Source organism: Molothrus ater, chromosome 1, assembly GCF_012460135.2.
Source record: "Molothrus ater isolate BHLD 08-10-18 breed brown headed cowbird chromosome 1, BPBGC_Mater_1.1, whole genome shotgun sequence".
Lineage (NCBI taxonomy): Eukaryota > Metazoa > Chordata > Aves > Passeriformes > Icteridae > Molothrus > Molothrus ater.
Window position 1 is genome coordinate 86,157,481 of NC_050478.2, and position 12,080 is coordinate 86,169,560.

Consider the following 12,080-nt stretch of genomic DNA (forward strand, 5'->3'; position numbering starts at 1 on the left):
GCCTTGGTTTAGCTGCTGCATTGAATAAATAAAACCTGGAGAGAGAAGAGAGATGAGAGAGGGCACTTTCCTGCAGTCTGCAAAAGCAGGTAGTGAGTGGGGAAAGGACTTTTTAAAGGTTCAGCTTTGCAGCAAAATCATAAACTGGTGACTGGAAGAGGAGGGAGAAAACTATGTACAGCCCTGGCTCAGGCTGATGAGAAGAGACTGCAGATTCAGAAGGCCCCTGAAAAATATGTAGAAAGGTGGGAAAATATTCAAATGTAGAATTTAGGTGTGTATCTCTCCCTCTACACTCAAACTTATGGACCTTGTAATGTTATTCTGTTTTATCCAGCAGATTTGTTTTCTCTTTCTACCTGTATGAAGTGAATTAAAATTCAAGTAAAACCCAGATTTGAAATTCATAGCCTTATAGTGGTTTGGGGGTGTTTACAATTAAGAAATAATTGTAAAAAAGCTCTGGCTAACTCAGGATGCTTTGATGGTTGGATTGCTCTATTTTCCTTCCATCTTGGTCATAAAATGTATCTCCACTGGCCACCTTGTATTTGGAAATCCAGTTGAAGACCACAACATGCAAGTAATAGTTCTTCCTTATGGGATTTAGAGTCTGTGGCTAGATGCTGAGCTTCAGAGTTATCTGATCTCTGTTAGCTCCAAGGATTGCAGCCATCCTTTGCTTTCATTTTCCAGTACCGGATGAAAGAGAAGCTGATGTTGTCACATAGATTCTATTCAAAATCTTGGCTTCCATGATTTATTTAAAACTGTCCTCCAATTATTAATACCTCTGCAATGAGGCAAGTGCCAGATTTTAATTTACAAAAAATCAGGGTTAATACAATGAATAGCAAGGATGGCAATCTTATGCCACCTCATATTAACCACTTATTAGCAGCAAATGTAGAAATTTGCTTTACAAAAATGGAAGTTGAATGGCAATTTAACAAATTATGATTAAGAAAACCAAAATACCCTGTTTAACCTTCACTTCACATAGTGACAAAAATATATAACAAAAATAAGCGGACAGATATATAGCAGTACTATTTTCTCTAGAAACTTACTTCCTGTTACTAGAGGAGATGTGAAAACAGATTTCTTTGCCAAATAGGAATTTTAAATTAATTAGATGCAAAAATCGCAACCACATACAACTTCTCTTTTCTGAAAATATGCATAACTGCTGGCAAAACTGAACCATGACAAGTTAGTCCCAAGAATAACAGAAACAGAAGGACAGACCATGTGTGGATAGAAATCCCCTTTTGTCTCAGTTCTGACAAATACTCCCAAGACAGTAATCATTTTGGGAGGAAACTGTTGCTTCATGCAAACACTATGATCTAGAGGTCATACTTTCTTGCCTAAGACACATTTCTGTGGTAAAGCCCCCAGTTCTCACAGCCCTTCAGGTCTTGCCCCACAGGCCAGTCTGTGAAGGATGAAAGGTTATAAACCATGGCTTTAAAGCATGGGGCATCCTCTTGGGCAGATACTTAGCCTGTGCAAGTGCAGCCATTCTCACAGGGGAGACCCTTCACTCTCTGCATTTCACCTGTGACTTATTTCATGGCTCTTCCTACACCCCGTGCCCCCAAGAGTGAAGACCAGGGTGTGCATCCTGAATCCCCAGCCAGGAGGTTGCAGACAGAGCACAGATTCACCTCCAAGAGTGAAGAGTGCAGTGCTCTGCCCTGTGCCCACCCAGGGGCTTGGCACTTTGTCTCCATTTTCCCCTGAAAGAAAGAAAGAGCAGGCCTAAGGCAAGAGAGGGCCAAGATGCAAAAACAGGCAGTCTCCTGTCCGGGATGGGAAGTCTGCCCAGGCCCTATGCTCTGGGAAGCCAAATGAGCCCCTGGTATGCACAATCCTAATGGCAGAAAGGGTTTCGTACAAATACAGAAAAACGATCTTGTGTCGAATACCCACAAGGTTTCAGGTCAATTTCTAAAGAATACCTACATTACAGGTCAGTTTCTAAGGAATACCCCAGGTTTCAGATGAGTTTCTAAAGAAGACCCATGTTTCAGGTCAGTTTCTAAAACTTTTTTTCTCCTTTTTTTTAAATTTTTTTTCTTTTTAATAAAAAAAATGTGAAGGGGGGGTATTTTTAAAAAAAGCTTTTATTTGGAACGGGGTAAATAGTACACTTAATATTTAGGACATCTGGGATGTTTGTGACAGCAACACCGAGCTCAGTACACGCGCCCTGTTGCCGGGAGCCAAGGGTGATGCAGAGGGCGCGGCCGGCGGGCCCGCTGGCCCCTCTCCTTCTCTCTGGCCCTCTCGGTGTGTGTCTCCGTGCCCGGGGTCCCGCTGGCCCCCTCTCCCTCTCTCTGGCGCTCTCGGTGCGTGCTCCGTGCCCGCGGAGGCCGGCGGAGGCGGGGGCTATCCCGGGAGCTCTCCCTTCCCGCCCGGCCGCGGGGAGGTCTCCTCAGGCCGGGGGAGGCGGGGCGGCGGCGCGCGGCCGCGCGGGGGCGCTGCGGGCCCTGCGCGCGGCCTGGGGGCTGCGCGTGCCGACCACGGCATTCCCGCTGCCCGCTCGGCGCGCAGCGGCGGGGAATGGGGGAGCTGCTGCCGCCGCCGCCGCCGCCGCTGCCGCTCTGCCCGCGCCCCGCGGCTCCGGCGCCGCCTCCTCCTCCTCGCTCGGCCTGAAGCGCGCTCGCACTCGTGGATCCCGGCGGGGAAGGGGCCATGGGCCGCCTCCCCGAGGCGCGGCGGCTGTGAGGCGGCCGGCGCTCGCTCGGGGAGCCGGGGGGAGAGGCTACCGGGGAAGGGAGTGCCGCTCGCAGCCGGCGGCGGGCGCGCAGGCAGCACCTCGGTGCCGGTAACTTGGGGGTGCCGCTCCCCGCCCGCGCCCAGCCGCGGCGGTGGATGGATGCGCCATGGCCACGCTGGTGTGCCGGGTGCAGCTGCTGGATGACACCGACCCCTTCAACAGCACCAACTTCCCCGAGCCCACCCGGCCGCCGCTGTACACCTTCCGGGAGGACATCCCGCTCGCCACCCAGCTGGCCGGGGTGCACCGCCTCCTCCGCGCCCCGCAGAAGGTACCGGGGAGGGCAGGGGCGAGCGAGTGGGGGGCACCGGGGAAGGGCAGCGGCCTCTCCGCAAGCGCCCGGCAGCGGGGAGCGGAGGCCGGCGGACGGCCCCCGGCCCCTGCGGGGCGGCAGCCGGGGCTCCAAGCCCGGCGGCGGGGCTGCCCCGCCGGCTCCCCTGCCTCTGCCGGCGCTATCCTTAGCCCCGGCAGTATCGGCATCTCCCTAAGTCCTGGGGAGAGGCCCCGGGGGACGGCGGAGGGGTTCCCTCTGCTGCTCTCCCGCGTTCCCAAACGCTCTCAAGGGCAGCTACCGCCTCTGCTTTAGCTGTAGCTGCCTCACTATTTCCCTAGGAGAAGAAAAACCTCATCAAACCCAAGGCCAAGTTGGGTATCAAGTAGTCGGTGCCTGTCCTTCGCTAGCGTTGCCTGGGTATCTGAGGATACTGCGGGATAACGTGGTGTGTCGGGCCAGCCGGGCACGGTCGCGCCGGCAAGACCCGGGCTTTGCCTGGTTGAGATTTAATGAGCCAGGCAGTTCCAGCCGGGGCTTTGGTAAAAATAGCAGCGTCTGCTGCCCTTGAAACAATCGGTGCTATTAGTCCCTCTTGCGAAGACTGCAGCATGGCCCTTGTCAAGTCTTACCTATCTCTTCTTGCATGCTTCTTCTAATACGGGCTGGCATTTGTAGCTCTGCCCTTGAAATCAGGCACCCGAGCATTATCCTTGAATTTTTAGTTTTCAAAGCAATGCTATTGATTGGCATAATAATAATGTCTTTTCATTATTATCTTGTATCTGCACATTAGTTCTGCAGAGTGCACTGAAGAAGAAAGGGAAAAAATGCCCACTTTTTTTTTTTCTACAAAGTTAAAGTTGTAAAAGTTTTATTTGCTCTGTGATGAAGTGGGAGGAAAATACTCTCTTAACATCACTTGTTGTATTATGCTCATGGGAGCCTGCAGAAAGATGACAAAGGGCTGTATGTCCCCTTAGATTTAAGGATATCCAAAACCCCATAAAAGTATTTCAGAGAAAAGCTCATGGAGCAGACAGAAGTTTTGCATTTGTAGAACGGTTTCCTCGCATAATAGTTGCCAAGGATACAGCATCCAGTGAACAGAGCTCTGCCTAAAGCACAAAAACTTTGGAAGCTCTTGGTGCGCTGGGTCAATTCTGTTTTCATGTGCTCAGTCGTCCTCAATTCAGAGAGTGGTCCCATTGTTTTCATGGGAGGCTTTTTTTTTTTGGAGTTAGAGCTAATTAAAAGAAAGGCAAGATGGATTCTGACACCAAATGAAGTGAATAAAGAGATAGTTTAAAATATGGATTTAGAGTTAATTCAACTTCATTTTCAGCAATATTTCACTTTGTTATGTTTTGCTTTGGTTTGAATACTTCTCTGACAATTTTTTATAACTTTTTATACTAACACCACCACCAACTTGGTTTAGCGTCTTAGGAGCCAGCCAAAATCCATAGCCACTTGTATATGCTTCACTCCTGCCCAGTCTTTCTGCGTGCAGCATTTCTCAAGTTTAATTAATGTTTGGAAAGTGGAGTTGCAGAGAGTTGGGGTGAGAGATGGCCTGTGTCCCTAGAGGTGCTGTTAACCTGGCTATTGAAAGATAGCTGCTCTGCTAGAGGCAAGTCCTGGCCCAGTGAGTTGTTAATCTGCGGTTCTGGCTCTTCCAAATACTTTGTTTCCGTTGTGAGGGTGTAAGCAGGCTCATTGAAATCTGCTTACATGGTTACAGTTACCTTTGTGTTTGCAGGGCCTCCTATTTCTGCCTTAATTATGTCTCTTGGCTATCTCTTGGCTTCTACCAGGTAAAAAAAAAGGGTTGGTTGATTAGGCTTGTTTACCTTTATTCATTATAATGAAAGCTTAGTTCCGTGTTTGCACTTGCAGTCAGGGCAGCATTTTTGTGTTTGGCATTACATCTTTGTACCTGTGATTCTGTAAAATAAACTGATTTGTGTTGCTTTCTTCTGTTTTTGTTTTTTGGGAGGTGGGCATATTCTTTCTGTGGCCTTTCCTCAAGACCATATTCACTGGTCAATAGAAGATCACCACATTATTTGACTAAGAAGAATTTTGCTCCATGTCACCCAGAGATTAGGGCAAATTCTGATCTCAGAGGAATGCAGCTGTCAAAGTGGAGCATAGGTTGAAATTCAGGTGTCAGTTCACATCAAGGCATCTGAGGTTTGATTGATTAATAACTTTGAAAATTGCTGAGCTAATGGATTAAGGGTCCATTTAGTATCATCACAGTGACTAGAGCAAAATATCTTGAAACAGACCTAGGAGTTTCTAGCTCAAATGGTGTCCCTGCCCATGGCAGGAGAGTTACAACTTTAAGGTCTCTTGCAACCCAAGCCTTTCTATGATGATGATGATGATGAAATGCATAGGAACACCAATGTGTCCCTAAATAATTTCTGAAGTTTTATAAACTGGTGGCCTTTTTGCCAGCAGGTTTGAATGATCAGCGTTATGCTTTTTTTCCAGCGAGTTTTAAGTTGCCAGCTCTTGACTTGGGTGAACATTCACTTACTCTCTGAAGAGAGCTGCCAGCTTGTTGCCTTCACACCACTGGATGATTTGCACATCTTTTAGATGATCTACTGCTATGGGAAGCACTTGATAGGATGAAGTCAGTGTCAGGAATCCAGCTCACTTCAGTGGGGTCAGATTTCGCCATTGCTGTCTTGAAATTAGTAATGACGACAGTGTAGTGACGGTGGTATTTTTGTAGTTAGTAAGACAACTTGTATACTGCAAGTCATTTTAAGTTAAACATTATAAATAATTATTAAGAAAACCATTTAAAAAGTAAACTAAAAATGCTTTGACATTCGGACCTGTCATAGTATGTCATTAGTAGCTTTTTTGTAACCAACAGATGTTCTTGCTTGATTCCAAAGGGCAGGATTTCTTCACTCTAGTTCTTTGAAAGTACAACTCTATTTTGCATGTTGGTTTTACTTCTTCTTTTCTTTAAACTCACACTTCTACTTGAGTTAGGATGCAAGTCTAGATCTATACTCTCTCTTCTGAGCAGCAATGTTTTTAGATCCTTATGCACATTCACTGGGAAGTTAAGAAACTGAGTTCTGAGAATAATGTCTGGGATGGTCTTTACAACCCTGAATAATGTGGAGTACCTAAGCTGGTTGATAGGGAAAACCAATAAGAAGAGTCCCTGCAATCTTTCTTTCACTTGGGATTTGGTGCCTAATTGCATCCTCCTTCCTCTTTTTTTCCCTGCTTCTCTCTGTGCACATACTTTTTTCTACATCCCTATCTCTGGATACAGCAGCTTGTTGTTCACTGGGTTGTGCTCAGCTCTGTCTGGCATGCACACTGAGCCTCATGGGGCAGGACACTGTCATCTGGAATGCTTGTTTCAGCTATCCCCTGTGGTTATGAGTGATTTGGTCCTAGATGGTAACACACTATCCTAGCTGACAATGCAATGAAGTACCACAAATTCTGTTATAGTATTTTAGCGACATTTACAAATTCTTGCTTAGTAAGTATGCCACGTTGCAGAGTTTTTGTGGTTTGCCTATATTGATTTGGCTGCCTAAGGTGCCATTTTGAATTTGGCTTTTATTGTTCATGAGGATTTTAGGTCACTCTTACTGTATGTTGTATGAAGTAGAACTGGATCTAGTTTGGACTCTGACTTCAGATGTCCCTTTTGCCCATTTCTGTGAACCTTGGGAAAATTCAGAACTGGGTCTAAATTTGTGGCTCAGGCCCTGTGCCAATAATGCTCTTTGAATCTAATTCGGTACATTGGGTTTGTTGGTTTTGAATTGCTTTGAGTTACTTGATACTTATAACTTGCTGACATAGGGTCGCTCAGGAGAGTAGCTATATATACATGGCCAATGTCAAGTGGTGTGCTTTTTTTAGAGATCTTCTTCATTATAACTTATTCACATAATTACAGCATGCTGGGTATGTTGCCATAGTCTGTTTTCACATGCCACAGTAGTGTCCAGTGTTGGGGCAGCTCTGTAAGAAATACATCTTTACAATAATAGGATGCCACACTGCCTAATTTATCAAGAAAATGTAATTGAAATACTTTATGTTACAATGGAGAGCAACAACAAAGAAAATCTTTCCATATGGGGTACTGGTGGGAGACAATGTAAAGGAGAGTTAAAGTGTGATAAGGATAATTGTTTTGATGTCCTGTTCCCTCTGAGAAAGCTGGAGACAACTTCTGTGTTTAAATGCCTTCCAAGAATTTGTAATTAGGAACATGTCATTCAGAAAACAGTGGTATAAGCAAATAAATCCAGTGAGTGCTAGAGGGGTTTGGGAGTTTCATTCATAAATAAGCCATCCACATTTCCGTCTTCAGCTGCTGTGATTTAGCCCTACATTTAAGCCAGGGCTCACTCTGAGGCATGGTGTGATGTAAACTGATAGCAGGAATAGTTCCACTGGTTGTGTCCTGGCATGGAGCTCAGCTCTGGCATTGAACTCAGTGCCAGGCTATACCCTGGCAGCAGCCTCAGGTTTTCTGAGAGCAGTAAGCCTACCAGCTGGCTCCTCTTCCCTGGGTTTCCTTGGCATTAAGTAATAATGCATTGGTCCACAGAGGCTAGGCAGAAAAAGAAGAAAGTGTGGTTTGAATCCTGATGTAGGGACTGGTAAAGAGCAGCTGAAGAGAGCATTTCTCTTCTCTGAAGAGAGCATTTTTGGGTTAGTTATTATGTTGTTAATGGGAGCTGAAAAATAGAAGATGGAAACTGGAATATTGTCATTTTCCCAGGGAAAATGAACCCACACCTAAGGGAAACTGGCTGGTATCTTCTGCAAGTGTTGCTGCTGAGGACTGGGAAATATTTTAGTTGAGGGCTGTCAAGACACATAGGTCTTTCATATTCTGCCTGAGGCAGGTGGACATCTGCATTTTTTCATCCTTCGAGAGGAGAGGGGATTTAACACAAAGGTTGTTTCCAAAAGATTTCCAAAGTGTTACAACTCTAGTAAGTATTTCTGGAGCTGACAAATTCCTGTGCTTCAAGAGATTGATCCTGTAGCAGACACATATGCTCAAATTTTATAGGGAATTATTTATGAGGGCAGAGCAGGGTAGGATACTGCTCTGTCTCCTGACTTGACAGCACAAGCTGCATCAGAGTCCTCTGTGAAGCACACTTTTCTGGGGGAGTATAAACACCTGCCCTAAAGTACAACTGTGAAAAGCTTCTCAGTCTCCACCAGCTGTCTTCTGTGGTGTGGGCCTTCAAAGGAGAAGAAATACCCGTAGAACAGATACAAAGTAATTGTCAAATGCCTGGCTTTGCCTCTGGAGTTTAAGGTAAGAGGACTTTGAAGTTCTTGCAAGGTTCTTCTGACAAGTTATGGTTTGGGCAAGTTGCAGTTCAGTTCAGTTGTTTGATCCAGGCTTAAAAGCTGTGTTGTAAAATCAGGGGCACAAATCTATCATCTATCATCTATCTATCTATCTATCTATCTATCTATCTATCTATCTATCTATCTATCTATCTATCTATCTATCTATCTATCTATCTATCTATCTATCCCAGAGACTCAGTTCCTGACTTTGACACCTCTCTTGCAGGTCACTGAGTTTGGCTGATCATAGCTCAAGAGCCTTTGTAGAGCTCCGTGTCAAGACTGATAGGAGCGAGTGTACTGGTAGTTCTCAGGATTCCACTAAATTTTTAGATCACAGATCGGTCAGATACAGCCTCTGTAAACTCACATCATCACCCTGTGTTTTCTGGAGGTTCTTAGTCAAAGAAAGGAGAGCAATAGGAAGAAGTCTGACCTTGCTGTTATCCTACCACAAATCTCGTACTTGCAGTTCCAATTTTTGATGCTTGCTCTCAAAACCAGTTTGTAGATACCTCATTTTATCCAAATTCTTCTTGTGTAAAGATTACTAGTGGATTAACTGAGCAAGAAACTAAGATGACTGCAGTTCATATCTATGTTGGTAAAGGAATAGTCAGATATGTGGGACTTGGCCTGTTGCAATCTCCTCTTTCTGTGTTGTTCCAAATGAGAACAAAAGTTTTCACAAAAGTTCTCACAGAAGTTTTATAATAGTTTTCACTTCCTAGTGCATCCACAGCCATCCTGCCTTGCCAGTAATTAGGGTCTAAATGAGAATCCCTTTTCTTTCTGTCTGATCTCACTCGCTGGGTTGTGACGATGAGCGATGAGCGTTACAGCCTTTGTGCAAATGTATGCAAGGCAGCTGGGCTGTAACTCACCCATCCATCACATTGTCACTGATGACAACCCTACTTGGTTTTACAGTCCATTTCTCTGGCTGGAGCTCAGCCAGGACAGGTTGGTACCTCTACTCTTTCAAAAGGTGTTTTGTATTTCTGAGTGATGCGAAGTGGTCTGGGCTGGGGCTATAGAGCTCCTTTGGTAAATGCTGCTTCAGTAGGCTGAACCCATGTGCTAAGATATTACTTCATTACCAGCTCAGAGGAAAGAGTGCCAGCTACTTACACCTCTGTCATCACTTTCCACACAACCTGGATTGTGTTATATTAATATTAACTTTATATTGTATTACAGTTACTAATAAGACAGCAAGGAATGTTGTTACATATTTTTAGCAGTGGAACAAGTTGGGACAATAGTAGCAGTGAGCTCTCTAGTAAGCCTAGCTACCTAGAAACATCTGCAACTGTCTGGCATATGAAACTATTGAAGACTGGCCACGTCATCAGCTCAACACATATATACCACAAAAATGCATTGCAGTTTCCAATTTCCAAGTTAAAAAGGAGTAATTCTGTCATTCCCAGCATTTTAAGGATGCTTAAAAAAAAAAAAAAGCTTAGACTTTTTCCTTTACTTTCAGTATGACTGCTTGACTTTAGTAGTCATACTTCTCAACTGATCCTCTGTCTATTTTGTGAGAAGGAAATTTATTTATTTTATTCCACAGAATCCTGGAGAATTGCTAATTTTGGTCCTGCATGCCTAGTTGCTATTGTTAAATATGGTCAATGCATGCATTAGTATTAATCTTTTGGTCATATTGGTCATCATTTTACATGGTAGTGATCATTAGGCTGAATAGAAAGGATTGGGGTGACTGGAAAAGCAGCTTCATCTTTTAGTTCTAGAGGGGTTTGTATGACAAAATATATATACTTGGAAAAATGAAACAGTGTTGTCTTGTGTTTACTAACAATTAAACTCTCGTGTTTACTAACAATTAAACTCTTAGTTTCTGGATGATAAGAAGAAGCTACATAAGTAAGCAAGATGTAATACAAAGTAAAATCAGGTATGTCAGGTTACATGCAGTAGTGGGGGGTTGTGTATGGCTTGAAGCTTTATGTTCATCAGCCACAAAAGTAGTAAGCAGTATCTTGTGCAGTTGTATTGCTTTAACTCTAGTGATACGGATAAATCAATACACTTTTCCTCTTGTACACAGCATGCATGATTATATTGGAATAAAATGCACTTACAGATAGAGTGTATTTCCCTATTTAGGAAAGAAAGAAAGTTTACTTTCATCATGGTTTCTGTGTTTCTTATCTTCTAGAAGCTACAGACTATGCCAGTTAAAAAGATAGTTTTAAGCAACTTTCATACTAGTTAAAAAATAAAAATGAGGGACATTTCAGTGCTGTTCCTTGAAGCTAGCTGCTTCAGGTTTACTAATGAGCCCTTCAACCTTTGTAAGTGAAATTGAGAAAGTATTTTCTTTAGAATTGTAAATATACTATTGCAGCCCCAAGTAGCATCATCGGAGGTTAAGTAGCTGCTCCTACTGCTGGTGAGGTGCCTGTGGATTTTGTGGTTAGTTTTTTTTGGGATGGCTTTGTTATTGACAAGGAGAAGATGAAGTCCCTGGATTCTGTCTGGTGGGCTTTCTCTGTGTGTTCAGTGTGAACCACCTGACATGATTTGGGGGCTGGCAAAAAGGGCACTTGTAGCTCTCACGGCTGTGCCAGCCAGGTTGCTTATCTGAGTGTCATATGCCAGGTAAAGCTAGTTGAAAAAGCACATTGTGTCTGCTTTCTTACTTCATTACTGCAAGGCTTGCAAGGAATGAATGTAATAGTGGAGTGTGCAATCAGGAAACCAACAGGAATCTCATCTGTGCTAGTGATATGCCAAATATGGTCTTGTGCCTGTTTTTTCTCAGTGTGTAATTAAAGTTCAGAGTTTTCTCTAAGTGCCGGTGATGAATGTCTACCCCATAGCCATTCTGGCTATGGGGTAGACATTAGTAGACTTGTAGTACTTGGAAAAACTTGGCATTTTACGGGTAGTGAAGAAATCAGAAAAAAACCACATATCTATGCTCTGTTTATTCCCATACTGCAGCAGCTGGCCCTGGAGCATGACCTTTGACTCCACACACAAAGGGTTGTTATTTTCCCCTTCAGCTCTAGCATTGTGAGGGACTTGGCTTGTGAAAATCTTGAGTCCTCTGCCCTCTTTAAAGGAGGTCTTGGTGTCTCTGTTATGGAAGACCCTTCCAGGTTTGCCAGGCAGAGAATTAAGGATACCTGTTCCAGATTCCTGAAATTGTAAGATTTTTCTGTGCTGCTCTGCCTCACAGGCAGGAAGGACCTCATTGTCTGACTATTGTCTATAAAAAGTAAGTGAATTTGCAGGATTTTCTTTGTGTTTTGGTTTGGGTTTACTTATTTTTGTTAAAGTTGGTCACCTTCAAAAAAGTCAGGGACTGGGAAGCTTTATAGTGGTGTGTTCCAAGGAGATGCAGATTCTCGTATATCTCGTTATAGAACTGTGCTGGTCCTAAGGCTTTCTGAAATTCAGAAGTCCCTCTCATGAGGCACATTTCATCACACTCCTTCCTTTAGGCATCTTTATAGGAAATTGTAATGTATTTGAAAATAGGTGTTTTGTAAAAAAAAAAGTGTTACTGTGGAAGAAAAGGTGCTGCTAAATTACACTGTTTGTGCTTTTCAGTCTCTATGTGTGTTATTTTAGTGTTTTCATTATTCTCTTTCAAGTACTCTACCATGCTACTTG

General features: G+C 44.0%; 1 protein-coding gene across 2 annotated transcripts in view; it reads left to right on the plus strand.

Annotated features, from left to right (window-relative positions):
- The first annotated feature begins 2,586 nt into the window (after positions 1-2,586).
- The window catches only part of FHOD3 (formin homology 2 domain containing 3), a 377,016-nt gene continuing 367,522 nt past the window's right edge, over positions 2,587-12,080 (plus strand). For both annotated transcript variants that reach the window (XM_054515024.1, XM_036404996.2), the window contains exon 1: positions 2,587-3,056. In XM_054515024.1, coding sequence (XP_054370999.1) covers positions 2,892-3,056 — 165 coding nt within the window. In that variant the 5' untranslated portion in view covers positions 2,587-2,891. The remainder of the gene's footprint in view (positions 3,057-12,080) is intronic.